Source organism: Vicia villosa, linkage group LG5 (genome assembly GCF_029867415.1).
Source record: "Vicia villosa cultivar HV-30 ecotype Madison, WI linkage group LG5, Vvil1.0, whole genome shotgun sequence".
Lineage (NCBI taxonomy): Eukaryota > Viridiplantae > Streptophyta > Magnoliopsida > Fabales > Fabaceae > Vicia > Vicia villosa.
Genome location: NC_081184.1, coordinates 11,177,114 through 11,200,388, shown reverse-complemented (window position 1 = coordinate 11,200,388; position 23,275 = coordinate 11,177,114). Strand labels below are relative to the sequence as shown.

Sequence of the window (23,275 nt, the reverse complement as noted above, 5' to 3'; positions counted from 1 at the left end):
GTATATGTTGTATGTGGAAAGACATAATTAGAAATTGTAGGAGGAAGCTTGCTGCTTGGAGAGGTAGATTTCTTTATTGGGCGGAAGGGTAGTGTTGATCAACTCAGTTTTGAATGCTATCCCGCTCTATGCTCTTTCCTTTTATAAAATGCCGATCAAGGTATTGAAAGAGTTAAGAAGTACTCAAAGCGGCTTTTTGTGGAAGGGAAATGAAAGTACTCGATCAATCCATTGGATTAGCTGGAACGCATGTAAGCCGAAGGAAGAAGGAGGATTAGCAGAAGAATTTGGTCAGTTGTCCATCTGTGGTTGGGTAGTTTACAGCAGATTACGATGAACGACTTGGTGGATTTTCCTAATTGTTTTCATAACATCAAGAAGAAGGATGTTAGAGAGGTGGTATATGTCATTTGGTTGACAGTTTCTTGGTTCATATGGTTACTTATGAATGCTGTGATCTTTAAAGAAAAGGATATCAACTTTGAAGAATGTCTCTCTTTAATCAAATTCTCCTCTTGGAAATGGATCAATTTGGGTAGATTTTCTTCTCCTTATTGTAGTAATTATTTTGAATGGTACTATGTGCATTTGTTATCGCCTTATTAAGGTGTTCTTTTAGTGTTTGTTTTGACGGGTGTGAGTACCTCTTGTGCTCTCATTGAATGAATTCATTTGTTTATTAAAAATAAAAAAACTAAATTAATAATTTATAATCACAATAGTTACGTGGTAAAATTGTACAGTAATAATACGTAATTTATAAGTTATAACTATAACCTTTGAATAGTAATGCATAAGTGTAATTAATAAGCTTCAGAATTACACAAAAGAATTTATCAAAAATAAAAGCCCAATAAAAAAAAAAAAAGTTGTGTCCATATCCAGTTCTTCTCTAACCTATATATATAAATATCTTTGATCGCTTCTCTCACTCACCAGCTAGGGCTTTACCAACAGTTTCTACGACCGATTTTCACCCACCATGAAGCACCCTGAGGCATTAGGATTTGTAAGGGAAATAAAACCATCAGAGTCTTCTAAAGCAGTAAAAGTTGTTTTACAAGACAACGATTATGATGGTTACGGGAAAAGAAAGATTCACGTCACACTTCCTCGTTGGGATGACCTTCCTTTTGATGTGCTTGATGTTATTTCCCGAAAGCTCGATTTCGCCGACCTCTTTCAATTTTCTCGTGTCTGCACGAACTGGAGAGTTTTTCATAAATCAATAGATAAATCTAAATTCTTGACATCCAAAGAACCACTACTCCTCGAGTTTCTGATTTTTCCTTATAAGATGCCATATTCCTTTACTAGCCTACCCAATCAAAAAGTTTATCCCTTGAAGAAGATGATGATGAACCTGTGGAGTTCTTCCGATCGCTCCTTCCCTATCTATGTTACCTATTCGAGTGGTTATTTCGTTATGATTGCGGATAGTTCTTCGTTTCTGCTCATCAATCCATTTACACGAAAAAAGAAGAGGTAATCTGTCCGTCCACCTTTGAATTTAGTTCCTCCTCTCAACATACATACCGGGCGTTACTTACTTTTGACAAATGTTCAGATGAATTTGTATTATTATTTTTAGGGTTAAATACGTTTTTAGTCCCTATAAATATGCGACCCTGCAGTTTTAGTCCCTATAAAATTTTCCTTCAATAAATGGTCCTTCTAAAATTTGTATGCATGCAATTTCAGTCCCTATTTTCTAAAATTTTAAAAACTGTTTAATTACCCTTTAAATTTTTTTTATATATGTTTAGAATACTGTAAAATGTATATTTACCAAGTTATACAATTTTTTGAAACGAGAAAAATTAAATATGAATTTTTCAAATTTCAAAAAATAATGATAAAAGTAATGAAAATCTCAACTTAGAAATTAAATTTTGAGTTTCTTTTTTTTCCAAGAACTTTTTAAAACATTATGAACATGTCTGCAAAATAATCATTCTAAAATAGACATTGGTTTGACAATAGGGACGGAAACTAGGTGCATAATAATTTTATAAGGACCATTCATTGAAGGAAATATTTATAGGGACTAAAAATGCAGAGTCGCATATTTATAGGGACTAAAAACGTATTTAACCCTTATTTTTATTCAGTGACTGTAACGGTTTGCATGTCTATCGAAATAATGGTTGGGTTACATATTGCACCGAGGACGATGACGATGCCGTTGTTGACTTTGCAGCTTTGAACAATATAATATATGTTGTTACCGACGAGCCCAAGATAGGGGTACTCCGTTTGGATTCACCAAAAATTGAATATTTCCGAATGAACAATTCTCCTGGCTTAGATTCTAACTTATCATTCTTTAACTTGGTTAAATGTGATGAAGAACTTTTACTGGTTCGATTAAATCCAAGCCTCCATCCTCTGATTATGCGTGGTGACCCTCCGCCAGAGAGAAAAGCTTACAAGATAGACTTGTCAACCATGACTTATGTAGAACTCGAAACTTTGGGGGACATTGCGTTATTTTATGTTGCCTTTAGAAGCTGTAAGGCATTGATTAACCCGAACAAATGGGGCTATGAGAGCAACTCTGTGTATAAAGTCTATAATTCTGTCCGTATCAAAAATCCCAATTGTACGGTTTATGATTGGGATAAAAAATCGGAGAAATGCATTGTGCCTCCGAATCCTAGAAAAGTGGGCAGTGTCTTTGGTTGGTGTTTTATACATCCTGAAATATGAAGTAGATTGTTCTTTCTTTGAGTAAACTTTGTTCACCATGTTACTCCTATTTATTTTTTAGGTTTGCAGAAAAATTATGAAGTGGAGTTTGGATCATTTTTCATATATTACTTGTTTGCCAATTATAATTTTGTATGAAGACACAGAAAAAATTGGAGAAATACATTTCATTTTTTTATTTCTCCAATTTTATTAACTTTACTGTTAATATTCTTACGTTATTGTATAGTTTGGTTTGATGCCAAACACACTGTCACAAGTCCTTTGGTTGTGACAATACAACAACCTCTTGATAAATTCCTGTCTTATCAATCACGGATAGCGCAACTATCTTTTAAAATGAAAGAACGAGAGCGGGAAGCAGAACGACTGATATTTAAATGACGCGGATATTAATATAGTTGATATTAATAAATACATAATTGTCGAAAATTAAAATAAATTAATCAAAATTCATGAAAATTGTCGAAAACTATCAATGTGCCAAATGCCTTCTATTGTTAATTTTGTTTGTTTTTTATAGGCTTCACAAAATTAAGTTTTTTTCTATGGGTTTCAGTTTTTTACATTTGGTTTGTTTGTCAGATTTAACTTTTTTTTTTGATAAGCAAAGGATGCTAAATGTGAAGGGATTTTAACTTTCTTCGACTATTAGGTTTTCGAACTATTAGGTTTTCGGATTTTAAAAATATAAAAAGTCTTTTGTTTGTTTTAATGTTAGGACATTCCCCAAAATGAAAATACATGGACGAAAGTGAAGAATACCTCTCGTATTAATTTGTTGATTAAAATGGAAGAAACCAGTTTGATCGTGAATGTAGGCCGCGGGTGTGGCAACAATAGTGATAGATAAGACATCAGTGTGGTAGCTTTAGCCTAACCCTAATTACACACAGTGACGGAGCATAGAACAAGTTGGTTAGTTCTTAAATTTGTTAAATCCTTTTCCGATGCTGCTTTTCCAGGTACATGATAATCCAATAATTCAAGTGTGTATCTGGTTAACACAGAGACGTAACCGGTTACAGACATGCCAAAATATTAAATAAGCTGGAAATAAGTGATTATGGATTTGGTATAGCCGGTTACGTATTTGCAATAACCAATTACATTTATTTGTTATTTTTCTGTTTTTAGCAGAGTTGTAACCAGGGTTACAGTTCCGAGAATTTTGTGTTTCTATTATTTGAATGTTGTAACTATGTGTCCTAATCCACTTGATGTATAAGTACCTTAGTGGTACCCTAATCAAAGTTAATGACATTGTGCATTTTCACCCTTAATTATACTCTCATTTAATCTCTATCCTCTCTCCCTCTCCACATTCAATTTTTCTCCATTTTTATCAACCTTGTGATTCCAAGTTCTAACATTTGACATCAAGATCCTAGTTCGATCCATCAAACACCCACTGTGCAACATGAATTCAGTCTCCAATGAAAGAATTCTTGCAAATTTACACATTCTTGATGCAAAAAATTACGACAAATGGTGCAAGCAAACGAATGTGTTGTTTAGCTATCAAGATGATCTTTAACTGATCAATATCAGTGTTACTCCTCTTGTCGAAGGTGCAACAGATGCATAACAAGCAACACATAAAGAAGAAAAGAAGAAAGGTTACACAATACTATTTTTAATCCACCAATGCGTTAATGTGGATAATTTTAAAAAAGTGGATGATTGTGAATCATCCAAGCAAGCATGGGAATTCTTGCAAAGGCGCATACAGGGGCTGATAAGGCGAAGGTTGTGAGGTTAAAAACTCACAAAAGAAATCTTGAGTTGATTCAAGTGGAGGAGAATGAGACCATCAACGATTTCACAGCGAGAATTACTCAGTTTGTAAACCAAGTAAAGGAATGTGGAGAAACGATAACAGAGTAGTATGGTGTTGCAAAAATCTTGCATTCTTTAACGCCAAGATTTGATACCATGATCATTGCGATTGAATATTCGAAAGATCTTAAGACCATGAGCAAAGACGAGTTTCAAAGCTCTCTTGAGGCACGTGAACAAAGAATGGAAGAGAGAAAATCTTACAAGGAAAAGGCGGAGATCGATTTGCAAGCTCGTTTCAATGAGAAAGACAAGAAGTCGAAGGGAAAATGGTCCTTAAAAAGTAGAGGGATTTTTCAAAATTTTGGTGAAAGAGAATCCCAAAATTTCAAGAATTCGACTTATCACAAGGGTGAGAGCAACTGCAACAAAAATGGTGGTCAAGCCAACTTTAGAGGTGAAAGAAAAAGGTTTGACAAGAGCATTGTGCAGTGCTTATAATTCAACCTATAATCAAGTTTGCACAAGACTGATAAAAACCCGAATGTACGGAAGAGAATCTGTAATTTTAGTGAAGAGGATGCAGGTTTTTGCTATATGATTTTTGAATTTGAAATGACTAATTTATAGGTCAAACTAGTGTTGTTTCACAAGGTTGCAACTCATGATGAAATAACACCCTTTGAGTAACATATTTACCGTAAGTTGTATTGTTTCGCCTATAGCAACACTTTTCAAACATTGCCTATTTTCATTCTACAACACTTCACAAAGTGTAGTGTATTTTCAGATTCAAAATTCAAACAAGAGCAACGACTAGTAGCCATATGTGGCGGCTTGCTGTCACATGGTGGTCAGAGCACCCATCGGCGCTACTATTAGCCTAATTGCTCCGATGCGTCGTGCATAAGTTCTCAAGTGTCGCCTACAAGCCGCCACAGTGCCTCTACTCCCACGCTCTTAGACCCGGAGGCGGTGTCATCGGCGAGAGGGTGTTTGAATGAGACAAATGGCACAATACTTGAGACCATCACACTTTGTTCATGTGGCACTTTATCCTCTTTACCTCATTTGCTGAGTTAATAACTTTAACTATTTATAAAGACTTTCAATGTGGATACCACTGTCTACGTGGGACTATTTTCTATATATTTATTGTTATTTACTCACTTACACATTTTTTATCATTTTTGTTGTTCGTAAAAAAAAATTACAACTGTATTTACAATACATTGAAATTCTTCAAAGAAAATAATGTTATTAACTCATTAGCTAAAATCATTAGCTAAAATTTACATGCCTCTCAAAATAAAATAATGTATTATAAGCTCTTATTTAATTCTCTTGAAAATTGATAGGTTAAGATCAAAAATAAAAATCAAGAGCCACTTGAATTTTTTTCTTTAGTATCAAATCAAATTAAAAGGATGTTTTATGTTCTGACCATAATTAAGATAGATGATAATGCTTGTTTGTTTGTTAAAATTTATCTTTAAATATTGGGATTTTTGTAACGGATTTTAAGCGTTCTTATATTTTTTATATAAACTAAATATTCTATGCGTGTAATTGTAAATACTTATTACATAAACAAAATAATTACAATAAATGGTAAAACTCTCAATAAAAAAATTAATAGAAACTCATTTAAAAAATGTAAACAACAAAGTTCTTCGTAAAGAGAATTTAATATCGTTCTGTGTTTGTATTAATTTTAATAAAATCGCATATAATAAAATTTCAATTTTCCCATTGAATTAGTCTATAGGAATGAAACATTAATACAACCATACATGCAAGCTGCATAATATAATAATCAATACATAGCCAAATTAAGATTAGAGATCAAGCCTCGAGAATAATCGCATACATAAACATCATCAAGAACATTTGAATTCGATCTAATGGCGATCGCCTAAATATTCGGTTCTCTTATTCTTTTCCTTGTAATCCTTAATGCTTCTCACAAGTTTGGCCCAACCTTTCTTGCATGCACCAGCAGCCTTCACACTATGTTTAACAATGGATGTCTTGGCTTTCTTTGCCTTAACAGTAGCTTTCTTTGCCGTCACCTTTACTTTTACTCCAAAATCTCCCATTTTCTTGAATTCAAAAGATGAATTCAAGGGAGATTTTTTTTTTGTCAAGCAGGTGCAGCTTATTGATTAATGAGCAGCATTGATATATGAATGCTACATGTTGTATTTATATGGTGTTTTGCATGGTTGATAATTCTAACCTATTATGACACATGTTTGACCAAGTCCTCATAGGGTTTTTGTTTCTATGGTTAGCCTTTAATTTCGTTTATTTCATGACTTCTCAGCCTAACATGAATGTAGTTTGTATATTAATTAGGTAGGTGAATCATGTACACTTTTTGTTTCAAAATTAGATGTTTTTGTAAAACTAATTTATGTGAAAAGTCACTATTTTAAATTTTAAATTAAAAAAAAAAACATTTTTCATAAGATAATTATAGAGAAGATGAGAAGGGGGTATTGTGACATCTCAGAATGACAAGGGGTGGAGAGATTGTTGGGTACAAGTAATGTTTAATTAGTGGCTCTTGGCATGTTTCTAAACAAAGAGACATAATGGTTAACTTTAAATAGTTAATTGATATTACTTATATTATAAGATGCTTGTGTTTTTTACATAGTTCAAAACATAAGAAGTTCTTAATTAAATATTATTGATTTGGAGGACTTGTTCTTGATTAAATATACTTGAATTCGAGGACTTCTGGGATGAGTTTGAGTGAGGATAAATTATATAAGTCGATAAAAAAAACGTGTGTTATGTAGAAAACATATGTTGCAAATATTTGTTGTGGCAAATTATGGCAATATTATACTAATATATCATAAATTAGATTTTAGTTGAGCACTTGTTACAACATACAAAATCAATTAAGGTGAATCAGTAGAGAATTTGGTTCAATTCGAGAAGATGAAATTTTGAGAATTGAGAGATGATGAGAATTAAAATTGACATTAACAACAATAGAAAGTATTGAATACCTTATATACATCAAGTTACAAAGTGATTAAGAAGCTAAACACAAATTAAAATTGAACCAAAAAAATTGAAATTAACAACTGTAACTTGTTACCGCATATAGGGTAATCGGTTACACCCAAACCAATTTCGCTTCTGTTTCTGTGTAAAATAGGGTAACTTGTTACCCCATACCCAGTAACTGGTTACACCAACTGAAATGGTAAAAAATTACTTTTTAACACACCACCTCATTTCCGTTGGTCCAAATCGAGCATGCTCAAGCTCATCTTCAACCTCTTGAACACCTTATTTGTTACCTCATTGGTCAACAAATCCACTACTTGATACTCTCTTCGACAATACCCTAATCGTAACTTTCCATCACTCACAAGCTCCCTTAAATAATGAAACTGCATCTCTATATGCTTGCTCCTTCCGTGTGCAATCGGATTCTTCGCAAGGTTAATCGCGGCAACATTATCAATAAAAAAAGTAGTAGCCTCACCCTCATTGCTACCCAACTCCTTCAATAGATTCATGAGCCACATGGCTTGACATGCACACAACGACACCGCAATATACTCGGCCTCACAAGACGATAGTGCTACCACCGGTTCCCAAATACCAAGAGATTGGTGTCCTACCAAACATAAAGATGTATCTAGTCGTTGACTTTCTATCATCCTTATCCCCACACCAATTGGAATCGGTGAAACCAAGTAAATCACGTTTTTGGCCCGTATCTGATGCCGGAAAAAGAATTCCACACCCAGGAGTTTCTTTGACATATCTAAGGATCCTCTTGACCTCCGTCAAGTTAGACACCTTCAGTCTCTCCATGAACCTACTAGCAATACCGACACTAAACACCAACTCCAGTCGCGTATTGTACAAATACTGCAATGATCCAATCAATCTTCGATATTGAGTTGGATCCATATCTTGCTCATCTTCACTCTTAGACACCTATAGCATTACTTCACACGGTATAGTGGCCACATTGCAATACTCCATTTCACACCTCTTTAAGACTTCAAGTGCATACCTCCTTTGGTGCATGAGCAGTCCCGTTTCTTACCTTTGAAACTCTATGCCAAGGAAATATGTCATGATCCCAAGTCCTTCATCTTGAAATCATTCATGAGTTCACTCTTGACCTTGAGATAGTCTTCTCACAGTTGTCGATAATCAAAATATCATCTACATATAGGCAAAAAAATTATCACACCATCATTTATATCTGGTCTCACATAAATACCATGTTCGGACACACGCCACTTGAAATCAATATCAATAAGAAACCATCAATGTGTTTGTTCCAAGCCCTTGGAGCTTGTTTCAAACCATATAATGCTTTAGGCCATTAGTAGTACCTCATCTCTTGATTCTTCACTACAAATCTGGGGCTGCTCTACATAAACCTCTCCATCGAGTAGACCGTTTAAAAACGTAAATTTGACGTCCATTTGATAAATCCCCCAATCGTTGTTGTTAGCAATACCAACACCTAATCGGATGGTCTCAAGCCTAGCCACAGGTGCAAACACTTCCTCAAAGTTTATACCTTCACGTTGCAAAAATCTCTTCGCTACCAATTATCATACCCCAAATTTGTCCGTATAGGTGTTAACATTCAAATTGTTTTTTCCCAATCCTCTTAGATACTTTCAAATATTACTCAAACTCACGGAACATAACCATAGAAATTTATACTCATGTCTCTCTAAGTTTCCCTAGGGTTGAAGTTTCCTCCCTCTATATTTCATACCATATTCTATAGATTTTTAAGACCAAATTGATAGAGATACATGTTTATAATTGTTGAAATTTGACAGATCCTTAACACAACCAAAACACAATCCATTAATTTTTAGAATAAAAAAATTATAAAAATCTTATAATATTCTTTTATATTAATTTTTGTATCTTAGAGTATCTCTTTGTAATTTAGAGTATCTTATAGTATTTGATACCCAAGAACCGCCTAGACTAGACCTCCCACCTGCCCGACAACACCACCACAGAGACGAAAGGAAGGTGAAAATTTTGGTTAATGCATAAATCTGGAGTAGAGAAAATGAGTTACAAAAACCTCTATTTATAGATGAATTATCAACCTGAAAAAAAGAGAAAAAAAGTGGGACATAGTGGAAGTGACCAATTCTTTCAAATAACCGTTGAAGGTGGATTGGTCAGCAAAGAAAATATAGGAATGCTTGGTCAACAAGAAAGACATGGAAACACTTGGTCAGCAAAAACATTTAAGAATAACACATTTAAAAAATAATATTAATTAAATTTTTCATTTCAGGTACCAAAATATAATGGATAACCTAATCCCAAGTCCGGCCCGATCGAACCAAACTGGACGGACAGACGACGGTGGGCGCTCTTGTGATGGATTATGGTGGCGTGTTCTCTCCTTTTCACAAAATTGAGTATCTCTAGGGCATATCCCAAAAGGTCAACCTGCATTATATAAGTAGTACCAAAGTGTGGTATCCCTCCAATGTGGGACTTTAAGAAACTTTTTTTCAAATTCACATTTTCATACATTAGCTCTTACTCATGCTTATTTATTACTTCAATCCAACTATTCCTTCCATTTATCAAATATACCTTCCATTTCAAACAATCCCCCGCTTAAATTTTTTATAAAAAAAAATGTTTCATGAGTAACATCAATTGGTTCTAAAATTATGCATAAACAATTGTGTCTAAGGCTTGAACCTTTGCATAACAAGTAGGATTTTGATTCAACAAGAGTGATGCATTGTCTTGAACTCTATTTCAGATATCAAACCTCCACACAAACCTTGTTGAGGGTGTATTCTATAAGTACATGCTTTAATGGCTATGCACTTCTATTTCAATTTAGTGAAGGCTCTAGAAATTCTATCTCGAAATTACATAGAAATTAGCCTAAGTTCCACGGTCACACGAGTGAGTCTATCAAGATTACTCTTATTGCTTGGTATTCCACTTATACATAGTACATATTTTATTAACATTTTCTATTATCTCATCCTCTTATTCCTTCAGGATTCATGCGTCTCTTATTTATACTAGTATGATCATCTCGTATTTCTCACAACTTGTTATTACCCTTTTAAGGTAATTCTTGGGATATCTTGTCTTTTAGGTCGGGATACCATCATAAGAAACTCACTTATCTATAGGCATTAGTCTCATCGTATTGGATGTATTATGGACTTTCTCTTTAGCTAGCCATTTCTTCAAAATATCTGCTAAGTTTTCACCATTGCTTGCATGATATACTTTTATATCTCCTTTAGATATATATTCTATAACAATGTTGTGCTTTATTCTTATTTGACGTCTATTACCATTATAATAAATATTCTCAATTTTGCAATAGTCGTGGTACTATCACAATGGATCAATACAACTGGCATAGGTTTTTCCCATATCGTTTCTATCCACCAACCATCGGATGACTTCAGAACTGCACCGAGTTTATTTTGTTGTTTGAAACAACTAATATTTCATCTTTCTGGTATTTTCTCCGAGATTCTTCTTCAATTCGAAGGCGAGTAATCAAACTCTCAGGTTGAGACTTTTTTTTGTCTTGTGGCAAAGTGGGTTTTGACATCTTTCCAACTATGGGCAGTATGTCAATAATAATAGCAACTTGAAATTGTTCATCTAAGGGAATACTCTCAATGATTATCTCGTGAGAAATCTTTTGAAGTTCATGACATTGAACCTCTACTTACCTTTTATCTTCCCTCTGATACTCAAGTAACGACTAACAACATACTTATTTGCTCTAGCCGCTTCGATGTCATACTTCTTTTTTAAAGCTTCTCAAACTTGTTTTGCAGTATTACAACTACTATAATAACCAAGTAGATCATCCACAAGGTCATTTAAAATATGATTTTCTTTTATAAATAATCATTTACTTTTCATAAGGTGAATTCTTTCCTCAACTGTAAATCATTTTCTTTAATGTGCAGCAGATTCAGATTCATCATAATTAACCATTCTATCTAATTCCAAAGATTTATTATCGTTATTTTGCTTGTTTGATCAAAAGGAACAATATAAATGTTATCAATCAAAAAATTGGCAATCCTTTTTAAGGTTAAGAAAATTTTCAATTTTTATTGCCAATGTTTAAAATGACTTCCCTCTAAGTTGAACAGATTGTCAGAGAAAGCAACAAAAGTAATAATAATTTTTTTAGTAGTCTTGGCATTTTGAAACATCCAAAAATTGTTATGCTACAGTTTTTTAAAATATGCCACAAAAGAAATTGTTGGATCGAGTCACGGACTATGTCGCTCCCTTTAAGATATTTTGCAGCACTGTCCAAAAAAAAAAATTGCAAGGCACACAGATACACAATAAACCACGACATTTCTAAAATAAAATATTTTAGTTCTTAATTGTATGATTACTACTACACGGTAGGTAATAAAACGAAATACACCCTCAGATGAAACATTAATGACTATTGATATGAATAACAATCATATATGGCGCAAAGCAACGACTTGAAAATTAAACAAAAAAGAAAAGTATAGAGATGAAGCGGAGACGAGAGAGGGGAGAAAGATTTTGATTAATGTAAAAATCTGGAGTGGAGAAAATGAGATGGGGGCGGAGTTGAACCGACTAATTCTTCCAAGTAACAATTGAAGGTGGCTCTACAACATTTATTGCTTCTGGGAACACTCGAAAATTGTAGCCAAAAATGCAAAAAGTGTTGCCTAAAAAAATAGGGAACGTTTTTCAAGTGTCTTTTATGCGAGCGTTGCCTATTGTCAGAAGCAACGCTTATTTTGCTTTTTGGGCACACTATTAACAAGCGTCGCCTAAAATAAGAAGAAAAGGGGACGATTTTGTATTGTATTTAAGGCAACGCTTTTTAATTGTTGTTATATTTAGGGACAATCACTAAACGTTGTCTATAATTATCCAACTTTTAAAGCAAAAATTAAAAATGTTTCTGTATAGAAATCTTTTTTAGCATGTTCTTTTTTTAACATTTATGTATATACAAATATTTTACTATACTTATATAATATAGCCACTATTTTTTATTTTGTAATATAATCAATTATAATCAAATAAAAATTTTATTACAAAAGTTTTACTAATAGAGTTAAATTTATACATTAATTGAAATACATATTTCTAAATTAAATGATAAAATATATAATTTTTTGAAACTTTAATGTTGAATACAATCCTACAAAAGAATTTGCCAATAAAAGCCTTCCAACCAACTCATTTAAGTTTGTCTTGTAATTCATCAACATATATGTCTTTCCCATGAGATTCATGTCCAACATTGTAATCTCAAAATTCATCGTCGAAGTCATCCTCAGAAAATAAATAATCCTCTACATCATCATTTTCATCTTCTTGGTTGAGATATCACTCTACATAAAAAATCAAAACAAAATTTCACAAGTCATAAATATTATTGGTTCAAACCAAAAAATCAAGATGTATTCTTGGTGGTGGCTCCAAATAGATACCAATAGACTACATTGTAATTTCTATGAATGGTGTAAATACCCGTTGGATTTTTTGTAATATTGGCGGCATAGGCTGAGATGGTGAATCGGTGATTTTTGTACATCGGGTTAGAGTACCCATAGTACTCTGAAATGAAATATATTCTATTGCTTATAAAAAAAAATCCTACACATAAAAATCAACAAGAAAATAAAAATAAAAATGAACTACAAACAAGAAAATTTCAGAAAAAGTCATTTCACTTTTCTTCCTCAATTTCATCACTACCAGCCCATATTTTCACAAAAACAACTCATCTCTGTTTCATGAATTTTTTTTCAACTTTCTTAGTAATGAAAAATAAAATTTGATTAACATAAACTAAGAAGATAAATTCCACCTAAACTAACAAGATAAATTCCACATAAACTTAACATCATTATATGTAAAATTGAGTTTACCATCATAAACAACAAATTCTATAAAAAAATCATCCTAATCACCTTACTATAATTAACCATATGGAAATTGAAATAACACTAAATCAGTATATGTGTTTTGAGTTCAGTGTTCGAGTAATGAAAATTATGCTAACCATTTGATTGAGATACAATAAAAGCTAAACTCACCATACTCGTTAACCTCCATTTTAACCTCTTTTTTAGGAGGATTCCATGATTTAACAACATTCAATAATTAGGATTGTAAATATGACAACAACATATTTAAGAAGGATTTGAACAATTAGAATATTACCTCAATAACTATATATTTTGGATCTATTTCAACATGTCTTAAAACCTAATTCCATCCAATTGTCACCTGAAATAATGTAACATATTCTTTTACAATAGAAACTTACAAATTTAATAAATTACACAATTAAGCTGCATAAACAGTACATGAGTTCAACATCATTTGCATCATTCACTACTACTAAGTTTCAAAATTTGATTTAGATCAATTTCAGGAATATTCATAGCCAAAAACATATAAAAAAGAATTAGAAGAAGATACAAATCTAAAGTTTTCTTCCCTGTTTTGGCTTCCAATAGAAACTTCATGATTCTTTATCTCTATGCAATGGCTCTACGTAGACTGTTGAAGATTTCCTGTGATTCCGAAACAGTTTCAGCATCAACAAATTGAATAAAAATGAGAGCAAAGACGTTAATAGAGAAATTACCTGAATCATGTGGAATCATTTTCGTACAGATAGAAGACAAGATCATTGTTGGCTTCGTCTTCTTTGTGTTATCGAATCTAGAAACAGTGAGAAGAGAGAATTGGAGAACAACTAGAAAAGAAGAAACATCAGCAAATAAGAAGCCGTAATGAACAAAACGAGAGAGACAATCAGGGATTAGGGTTTTAGACAAAAGGGAAAGGGAAAATAATGAAACCAGAGAGACGCAGAGTTTTTGGGGTTTTTCTTTTAAAAAAGGATTTTAGTAAAAAATAAGGAAAATAAATTGATTACTGCCGTGCATATATAGGGAAAAAAATTAGGATATATTTCTTATAGTTTGTTGTAAAAAAATATTTTTTAAAATAAAAAAATTCAATTTTATTATTTCAACGGTGTTTTGTTCAAGAATTTTAAATAAATTAAAAAGTGTGATTTTTTTTTATAATTTCATCTAATTAAATAAATTCACCTATCACTTATTAAGATTAGCTTAAAAAATATCTCAATAAAGATAGCATGATTTTATTTGAAATATTTTGTTAAATAAAATTGATATAATAGTAATTGACATTAATATTTATATATATTAAAAGTGTAATTTTTTTCTACGTTTGTATGTAATCACTTTATAATAATTTTTTAAGATTAATTTCAAAAATATTTAATAAATATTTTTAACATAATTTATAATTGAATGCACGTTTAATTTTTTGCACAGTTAGTGCATAGAATTTAATATGTATTGCTGATATAAATTATTATGAAATACTTAAATTATTAATCAAACAATTTTTAAAAAAATTAATAAATATAATAAATGATTTTGTATGTTTAAGGCAAGGTTTCTTTGACGCAACACTTAAAAACTAACAATTAAAAATTGTCCCCACAAGTATCTAAGGGGTCATTTATTAAATATTGCTAAAGCTAAGCATGTGTTACGCATTAAAATCGTCCCCATTCATATTTTAGGGAACACTTATACATTGTTGCAAAAATATTATTGGCATCAAGTATAAAACGTTGCCAGAAATTATTTTTAGGCAACAATTCTTACTTGTTGCATTAAAAAGTGTTGCCAAAAACAATAAACGTTGATAAACACATTTAAAAAAGTAACATTATTTATTAATATTTTCCGTTCTGAATACTAAAAATAATAGATCACTCAATCCCCAACAGAACTGGTTGGCGCGTGTGTGATGGTTTATGGTGGTGCATTCTATCTCCTTCACAAAATTGTGTACCTATATTATATCCTCTAATATAGAACTTTAAGAAACTTTTTTTAAATTTATATTTTCAAACACTATCTCTTACTCATGTTATTTCTTACCAATTTTTAGTCTATTATTCCATTTTCCAACTATACCTTTCATTTTCAAGAGACGACTTATTATTATTAAGGGAGACAATGCATCATAGAGGATATTATCCTTAACTTGAATGAATGTTTATGTCCATTTTATCAATCAAATGTTGAAAAACTAATCACCTTTTCTCCTAATTCCCCATTCTCATATTCAATTTGGTTTATGGTAAGAAAATGGTATCACATTTGGAGATGATTGAACATGTAAAGATCATATTGGAATAAATAAATTGGTACAAAGTACTAAAATGAATAATAAATTATATATAAATAAATAAATGAATAGAATAGAATAAATAAATACATCAGAATCCAGAATTAATCATACGATGAATCTGGTTTTGTAGCAATTTAAAAGTGGAAGTGAATTCGAATCTTGTACCATACTCTCTTACAATACCCTACAAACATCCATCCAATCTTGCTTAAAAATCTTAGGCTCAATAGTCTCCATATTTTCTTATTATCATTTTCCTTTGAATCACATCTTAGAATAGCATAAGACATTGAATTCGACATTTTTTGATAATGCACCAATAATCTCTATTAATTATTGTTTCTCTTTAGAATGACACAAATTCTTCTTAATTTGCTTTGATCTATACCTCAAATTAAGTTTGTCATATATAATGCATGATTTTTTGTTTATAACAAATTGTATATTAATGTTTTGCATTTGTTTGTTACAAGATTCTACGTGTTGCTGTATTTAGTGTACGTGTTTCTAGAAGTTCTATTGTGTATTATGGTTCAATTAGTGATTGTTGGGGTTTTATTCTATTTTTGGCAATAACAACCTCAAGACGTGTTTATGTGAGATATGTGTTGTATAAACTGTTTCCTGGTTTGTGTTAGTGTTTATTAGCTTTCCTTATCCATTATGCTGTTTAATAAAAATGTTTATTAAACATTTTTAATAATGTTTAAGTCATTTCTTTTTCTCTTACAATATTTTTTAAGAAATATAATATTTTTTTAATAAAGATAAATTATTGAATAATAAAAAATAAATAAAAAGGATGAGAGACATGAAATCTAACTCATCAAATAGCGGGAAAAAAATGATAGTTGCACATGTTCAATTTATCCTTCAAAAAAATTGAAAAGCATAAATAAAAATTGAATCTCATCAAGTGTTATAATTAACAAAAAAAATTGTATTGACTAATCTATATGTCCATTCATTTTTCTCTTTGAAAATGTGAGATATTTTGACTCTAAAAGAGTGAGTAATGTGTAAATTAAAAGGTGCCTAGGGGTAATATTTACATTAGAAAATGCACGAATGGTCGGCATTAAGTCAATTTCAAGTCTAAGATTTCTCCAATTATTTATGTTAGCATATTCGATAACAAGCATGACTCCATGCAATTCGGCTTTAAATGAGATGCAAATTTCAATCTTAACTAAGAAATCTTCCATGAATGTTCTTAAATTATCCTTAAATATGTCACCACAAGTTGATATTTCAACATTTTCTTTTGAAGATCCATTTGTGTTGCAATTAATTCAGTTATGACTAGGAAAGTGCAAGTTAACTTGTGTGATTTTAAGTGCAAGAGGAGGTCGATATTTGATGTCGACAAGGCAATTGATATGCATGTCAATTTACTTTGATCCACTAACATTGATAACTGTCTACTAAGTGTCTCTTCAATAATGTATAAGAGCAAGGGAGATAGATGATCTCTTTGCCTCACTCCTTTAGGGCAAGAAAAAATCTTCCATATTTTTCATTTATCGTGATTAATAGTCTGGCTGAATGGAGAATGGTAAGAATTCAATCACAAAACTTTTGATAAAAGACAGATTGAACAAGAATTTTAATAAGATATTGGAAATCTAAAGTATCAAAGGCTTTTTTGATGTCTATCTTCAAAGTCATATCTAAAAGATTTTTGTTTTTAATAAAGGTCTTATACTTTTAATAAAAGGTCTTTTCTGGGACACACCTCTAACATTTGACGGTGAAAGGTTCGAATCGTGGAAAGCGATATTTGAAGTTTTTATAAATGAAAATGATTTTGAAATGTGGCATGTTTTAATCAATGGTCAATTTATTCTTACTTTTTATTATGGTGATAAAGTAAATCTTGGTAACGTCCTTAAATAAGTGCTTTAAATTCTAAGAATTTTGTTATGTCTTTAATTGTGATTCGGCAAAGGAATTATGAGACACTCTTGAGGTAATTCACGAAGTTTCTCCAAACATCAAACAATAGATAATGAACATACAAATTTATGCAGTTGGAATGCCAAATGAATATGAGAGAAATTCTAACAAATGGTATTCAACCATTGGAACTCTTTCAGGTTATATTGGAATTTTGTATCTAACAACTATCTAAGAATCAAGAGTATGAAACAGAAATTTGATATAATCCTCCATTCAAAAGATTGTAGTGCATTTGTTGAGTTTCGGGAAGAATATGGAAAGAATGAAATCATTAGGAAACGTAAGGAGTTTATTCATTTACTCAAGGAAGAAGAAAGATCAAACACGCTTGAAAGATCTTCATCCTTCTCCTTCTCATCATCATCATCATCATCATCATTATTATCAGAAAAAGGAATACTCAAAGATGAAAGTGAAAGATCAATGTTAGTAGAAGCTTTTGAACAAATGATCTCAATAGATAAACGATCATTCAAAGAATCATCGTCTAATGGAAATGATAAAGAAACCTCATCTAGATGAATCTTTAAGGGAGAAGCTTCATCAAGTAGAATACTGGAAGAAGCCTCAACAAGAATAATTTTTAAAAGATCAACATAAGAAGAAAAACTTGGAGATTCATTATCACAGAAAGAAGATGAAAAATCAATAAGATTAATATCAAAAGTTTCAAATGTATTTAGAGATATACCTGACGATACATGGGAAAGATCTTATAAAGCATATTCTCAAAGAAGAGACTTTGATAAAGAAAATCATAAGTGCTGCAAAGCTTCAAGAGAAGACAACATTGAGATAACTTCTTCAACTTATGATCAAGTGTTTAAGCTTAATATTAAGCTCAGTAAATTTAATGATAAATTGGAGAATAAAATTGTTGATTTTAAAGAGTATACTAAATTATTAGAAGATAGAAATAATATTTGATGAGTCATTTATATGTGAAAGTAATACACAATCAAATAGTAGCAAGTGATGTAAAAGTAAGAGTATTGATCCCACAGAGATTGTAATAATTTAAGTTGATTCTCAGTGTACAACTTTATGAATAGTCGTGATCAAAAGATAATAATAATTGTTGGTTGTCACAAATTTAGGTTGACTAGTGATTCTTAAGAATAAACAAGTTAAGTCAATAGCGAGAGACGTGTTAGGCAATGATTCATATAATGAGTTTCATATATTGTGGGTGTCTGATGAGATATGTCATGCCAAATGGGACTGAAAGTGATCTAGTGGTGTATGTCTACAACATCAATGCATATGAATTAAGTTACGGAAGCAAATCTCTAGATCTCGTAATAGCATTAAAACATATCTTGCATAACTTATGATTTCCCCTATTATTATATTCCTTTATGTCTAAAGTGACTAATCTAGTGGATATGTTTATCCTAGTATTTTCAATCATATTTACCATGAGTTCCACTAACTAATAGATATCTCAATCATCAACCAGCTTTTACCTATTTCTAAGGTGATCAAGTAGAGGAACAGATGTATAACATTATTTTACAAGATAAAATGCATCACTTAAAATCACATTATTTAACACAAAATAATATTTTTTTTTACTAAATTTCACATTCCTCAACATAAAGTGTTTAGCTCATGGTGAGAAAAAGAAATGGGGCAACACAACTTCTCAAAATTAACATTTCTAAACATAAATGAAAAGAAAATGAAAACCTAAGTATAATATTTCTAATCTTTGCAATCTTTCAATTAATAAGAGGTGAGTTCTGTCATGTTTAACAGCTCAACATTTCCTCAAGAGAAGAGAAGGGGATGAAAGAATCTCTTCACTTCTGCTTAAGACTTTTTGTTCTCCAAATGAGATATTTTTCTAAGTTATTTCTCAAGCCTCTCAATTTTTGAACCTTCTTTCATTTCTTCAAGGTGGTTCTTTATATCCTCATAGCTTTTAGGATTTTCTTTAATCATTGGATCATGTGCTTTGTGATTATCCATTGATTTAGCCCATAAAAATCGACATATTCCTTCTTCTTGTCCTCTCGTATAAGTACTAGGTAGTACATTTCAGCGTGCAATGGACTACACGTCTTGTGACAAGCCTGATGCGCAGATAGATAAGCATCACGTAAACTTCAGCGTCCAACAGCTTTTGCATGTTTGTCTTGTAGTGTTTGATCTTATCCATCTGTCTTCCAACTCAACTAATGCTTCCTTCTTCAAACTCTTGCCATGTTTTCCCTAATGTTAAGACCCTTCACTTCTTACACCATCTTCTAGCTCTAAGGCCTACTTAAAAGAGAGGTTGAATTGGAAATGAATCTAGTTTTGTAACAATCTAAAAGTGGAGGTGAATTCAAATCTTGTAAAATACTCCCTTACAACCTACAAACATCCATCCAATCTTGCTTAAAAATCATTTTGATAATCTCCATATTTTCTTATTTTCATTTTCCTTTGAATCACATCTAAGAATAGCATAAGACCTTGAATTCGACATATTTTGATAATGCACCAATAATCTCTATTAAAAAATGTTTCTCTTTAGAATGACACAAATTCTACTTAATTTGCTTTGCTATACCTCGAATTAAGTTTGTCATATACAATGCATGATTTTTTGTTCATTGTAACAAATTGAATAGTAATGCTTTCGATTTGTTTGTTAGAAGATTCTGTGCGTCGCTGTACTTAGTGTATGTGTTTCTAGAAGTTCCATTGTGAGTGGCTCAATTAGTGTTCGTGGGGCTTGTTACACTATTTTTGGAAATAACAAGTTCAAGAAATAACTAGTACAAAATTGCAAACTCAAATTAAATATAAAAAAAAAAAATTAAGCAATCAATGTTCTCTAACAAGACCATTACATGTTCAATAAGATAGATACACACACTCATGACTTTTTATTTACTAACGGTTTGTAGAAGAATGAGCAACTGCAGAAAAATATAAGAAGCTCCTCCAATTGTAGCATACTTCAACTTCTCTTTTCCTTCAACATCTAAGAAATCTTTGTCTTGTGAACGATTAAACCCTCCAACCAACCATCCAAGATTTCTATAACCTCCCTTATACAGCTTTGAAGTTGCTGTCATTGACCTAATAAGTCACTCACCAAAAAAAACACCATAAAATCAATTTTAACCTATCAAACACGAACACAGACACATCCGATGAGACACCAATACCAATAATGTCAGTATCAATATTTGACACTAACATGGACATAAACACGCCAGACACAAACATAGACATATGACAAGACACCAATCCTAAATCACAAGTGTTGGTGTCATATCAGTATTATTGTCTAGTGTCTGACACTAACAAGGAAATGAACACGCATTTTTTTTCGAGACGTGAATACTAATAGGGATGGCAGGGCGGGCCGGGGACGGTTATTACCTCCCCAAATCCAAACTCAAGTTTCCAAACAATCCCCGTTCTCCACTTCAAACCCAAACGAAGATGGAGATTTAATACCCAAACTCAACCCAAATGAGTCCGGGTATCTCCGCTCCGCCACCATCTATTTAGTGAAATCAAATTTTTTTTAATAAAAATATTTATTTTTTCAAAATCAAATTATATTATAAATAATAAAATAAAACAATTTCATACATACATTTAAAAAAATTTAAATAATAAATACAAATCAAAATATCAAAATCCACTTATTTAATACTCTAAATTATCAAAAATTAATAAGAAAATACATAATGAAATAAACGGGGTAGATATATACTAGTTTCTATATTACCCGACTCGTCCCTATATTTTATAATCTATAAAAACTCAAATCATAATCTAAATCTAGTCAAAGTGGGTTTTTTCCGTTAATTTCGAGGCGGATTCGGGTGGATACCGCGGATATGGATTTTGTTGCCTGACTAGATATTACATAGATTTTAAGAACTAAAAGGGGAACAAAACATATACTAAACAACTAAATTTTGTAACAAAAAAACATTTTTATTCTTACCTTAATCCTTCTCCACATGCCACAAGAACCTTAGTGTCTTTACCAGGAACAACATCCTCAACTTGACTAACAAACTCTGAGTTAAAAGTAGTAAGATATTGACCAGTCCAAGCACCAATATAACCAAAATGCACCCATTTCTTAAGCAAAGTTAAAGGACCATTATCCTTATCTTCAACAAACATTGGCACGTGCAAAGAGCCTCTCACGTGTGCTTTCTCTCTCTCCCAATTGGGTCTAACATCAAGGAGAATGAACCCTTCTGAGTTCATAACTGTTGAAGCATCTTTTGGTAGTACAGTTCTAACTGTGCCAGATTCTATGAGTTCTTTGAAACTGTTGGTTTTGGATGTAGCATTGGTGATAACATGAAATCTTGTGGCTTTATGTGTGGTTGTAGTGAAAGGGTGATCTTTGTGATATAGAATTGAAGTTCTGAATGAATTGTTCAATTGGGTTGCCATGTTGTGATGTTATGAAGATGATAAGAACTTAAGCATTGGATTTGTGAGCTTTCATTTTTTTTTTTTTGGTTTCTATCTAAAGAAGATTGAAGATTGCAAGACATTATCTTCTTTTGGGTTTTATTTTATTTTATTTTTATTTTTATATTCTCTTATCAGTTCAAATACTTTAGAAGACACGCTACAAGGACACACAATTCACTCTTGCTTAAAAGCTTATGAGTGATTCATAATTACAACTCAACTAACAATCCAACCCTAGCATCAACCGATACAAGAGTGGCTTACAATAAACAAAGAACAGACGAAGCCCTAATAATTGACACTTTTACATATGTGGCTCGTATCCTTATTAGGTTTAGAGTATTCCTTTAAATAGCCTTAGAATAGCATGCGCTTAGGCTTCAAAAACGCAGCAGATCCAATCTGGACTGTTGCACAAAATCTACAAAACTTTCTTCATAAAATTAGGAACAAACTCACGTGTTTCCTAAAATGTCCCAACATTTAGAAAATAGCATAAACCAACAAGGTATCTGATTCATTAGTCTTGGACGCCACATAGGATATATTAATATTCATAGAATATTCAATCATCCGTGAATAAGCAACTGCATCCAAACTGTAAACTATAACATACCAGATGTTCTATACTTCTGGTTAGGAGATCGTATTCAACATGTTGAGTCTGCATGTTGAAATATCTTTTTCAACATGTTGCTACCAAGTTAGTTTTACCTAAATTCATGCAAATCATAATTTCAGAGAAATAACAATCTCCCCTTTAGAAAATTTTGATTAAAACAAACTAAAACACTTTTGCACTAAAACGTCATAATCAAAGGTTTGAAAAAAAATCAAACACACACATAAAAGGCACGACAACAAAAACTCATCATCAGAGATATCAACAGCAGGAATAAAATCAGAGTAATAGTTAGTGGCAGCTACTCAACATAACAACACAGAGAAAAGTAAATTCTCAAACAGATTTATATCAAGACATCTTGCCTGACATCTCTTCTCACTACAGCAAAAGTTCTTGAACAGGAACTCCCCCTCAAAATCTACTAAGATAAACCTAAAAAAAATCAGAAGGTTCTCCCCCTTAGTAGTAGCAAAATCCTCCTTCCATGTC

At 31.8% G+C, this 23,275-nt stretch overlaps 2 protein-coding genes across 2 annotated transcripts; one reads left to right on the top strand and one right to left on the bottom strand.

Moving 5' to 3' along the window:
- Positions 1 to 982: 982 nt before the first annotated feature.
- LOC131604195 (uncharacterized) lies at positions 983 to 2,709 on the top strand. The gene is made up of 2 exons (XM_058876654.1): positions 983 to 1,485; positions 2,112 to 2,709. The coding sequence occupies exons 1-2, from the start codon at positions 983 to 985 to the stop codon at positions 2,707 to 2,709; spliced, it is 1,101 nt and encodes a 366-aa protein (XP_058732637.1).
- Positions 2,710 to 20,481: 17,772 nt separating this feature from the next.
- Positions 20,482 to 22,240, bottom strand: LOC131606264 (rhodanese-like domain-containing protein 10). The gene is made up of 2 exons (XM_058878516.1): positions 21,674 to 22,240; positions 20,482 to 20,790 (listed from the first exon to the last, which is right to left on the bottom strand). Exons 1-2 carry the CDS (start codon positions 22,135 to 22,137, stop codon positions 20,595 to 20,597), a joined length of 660 nt encoding a protein of 219 aa, XP_058734499.1. The 5' UTR covers positions 22,138 to 22,240; the 3' UTR covers positions 20,482 to 20,594.
- Between the last annotated feature and the right edge of the window lie 1,035 nt (positions 22,241 to 23,275).

Bases quoted from the DNA above. Each gene is read 5' to 3' on its own strand.
- LOC131606264 (XM_058878516.1), bottom strand. From the start codon at position 22,137: ATGGCAACCCAATTGAACAATTCATTCAGAACTTCAATTCTATATCAC. The intron at 20,791-21,673 runs GTAAGAATAAAA...GTGACTTATTAG, and splicing joins GCATGTGGAGAAGGATTAAG to GTCAATGACAGCAACTTCAA.
- LOC131604195 (XM_058876654.1), top strand. From the start codon at position 983: ATGAAGCACCCTGAGGCATTAGGATTTGTAAGGGAAATAAAACCATCA. The intron at 1,486-2,111 runs GTAATCTGTCCG...ATTTTTATTCAG, and splicing joins TTTACACGAAAAAAGAAGAG to TGACTGTAACGGTTTGCATG.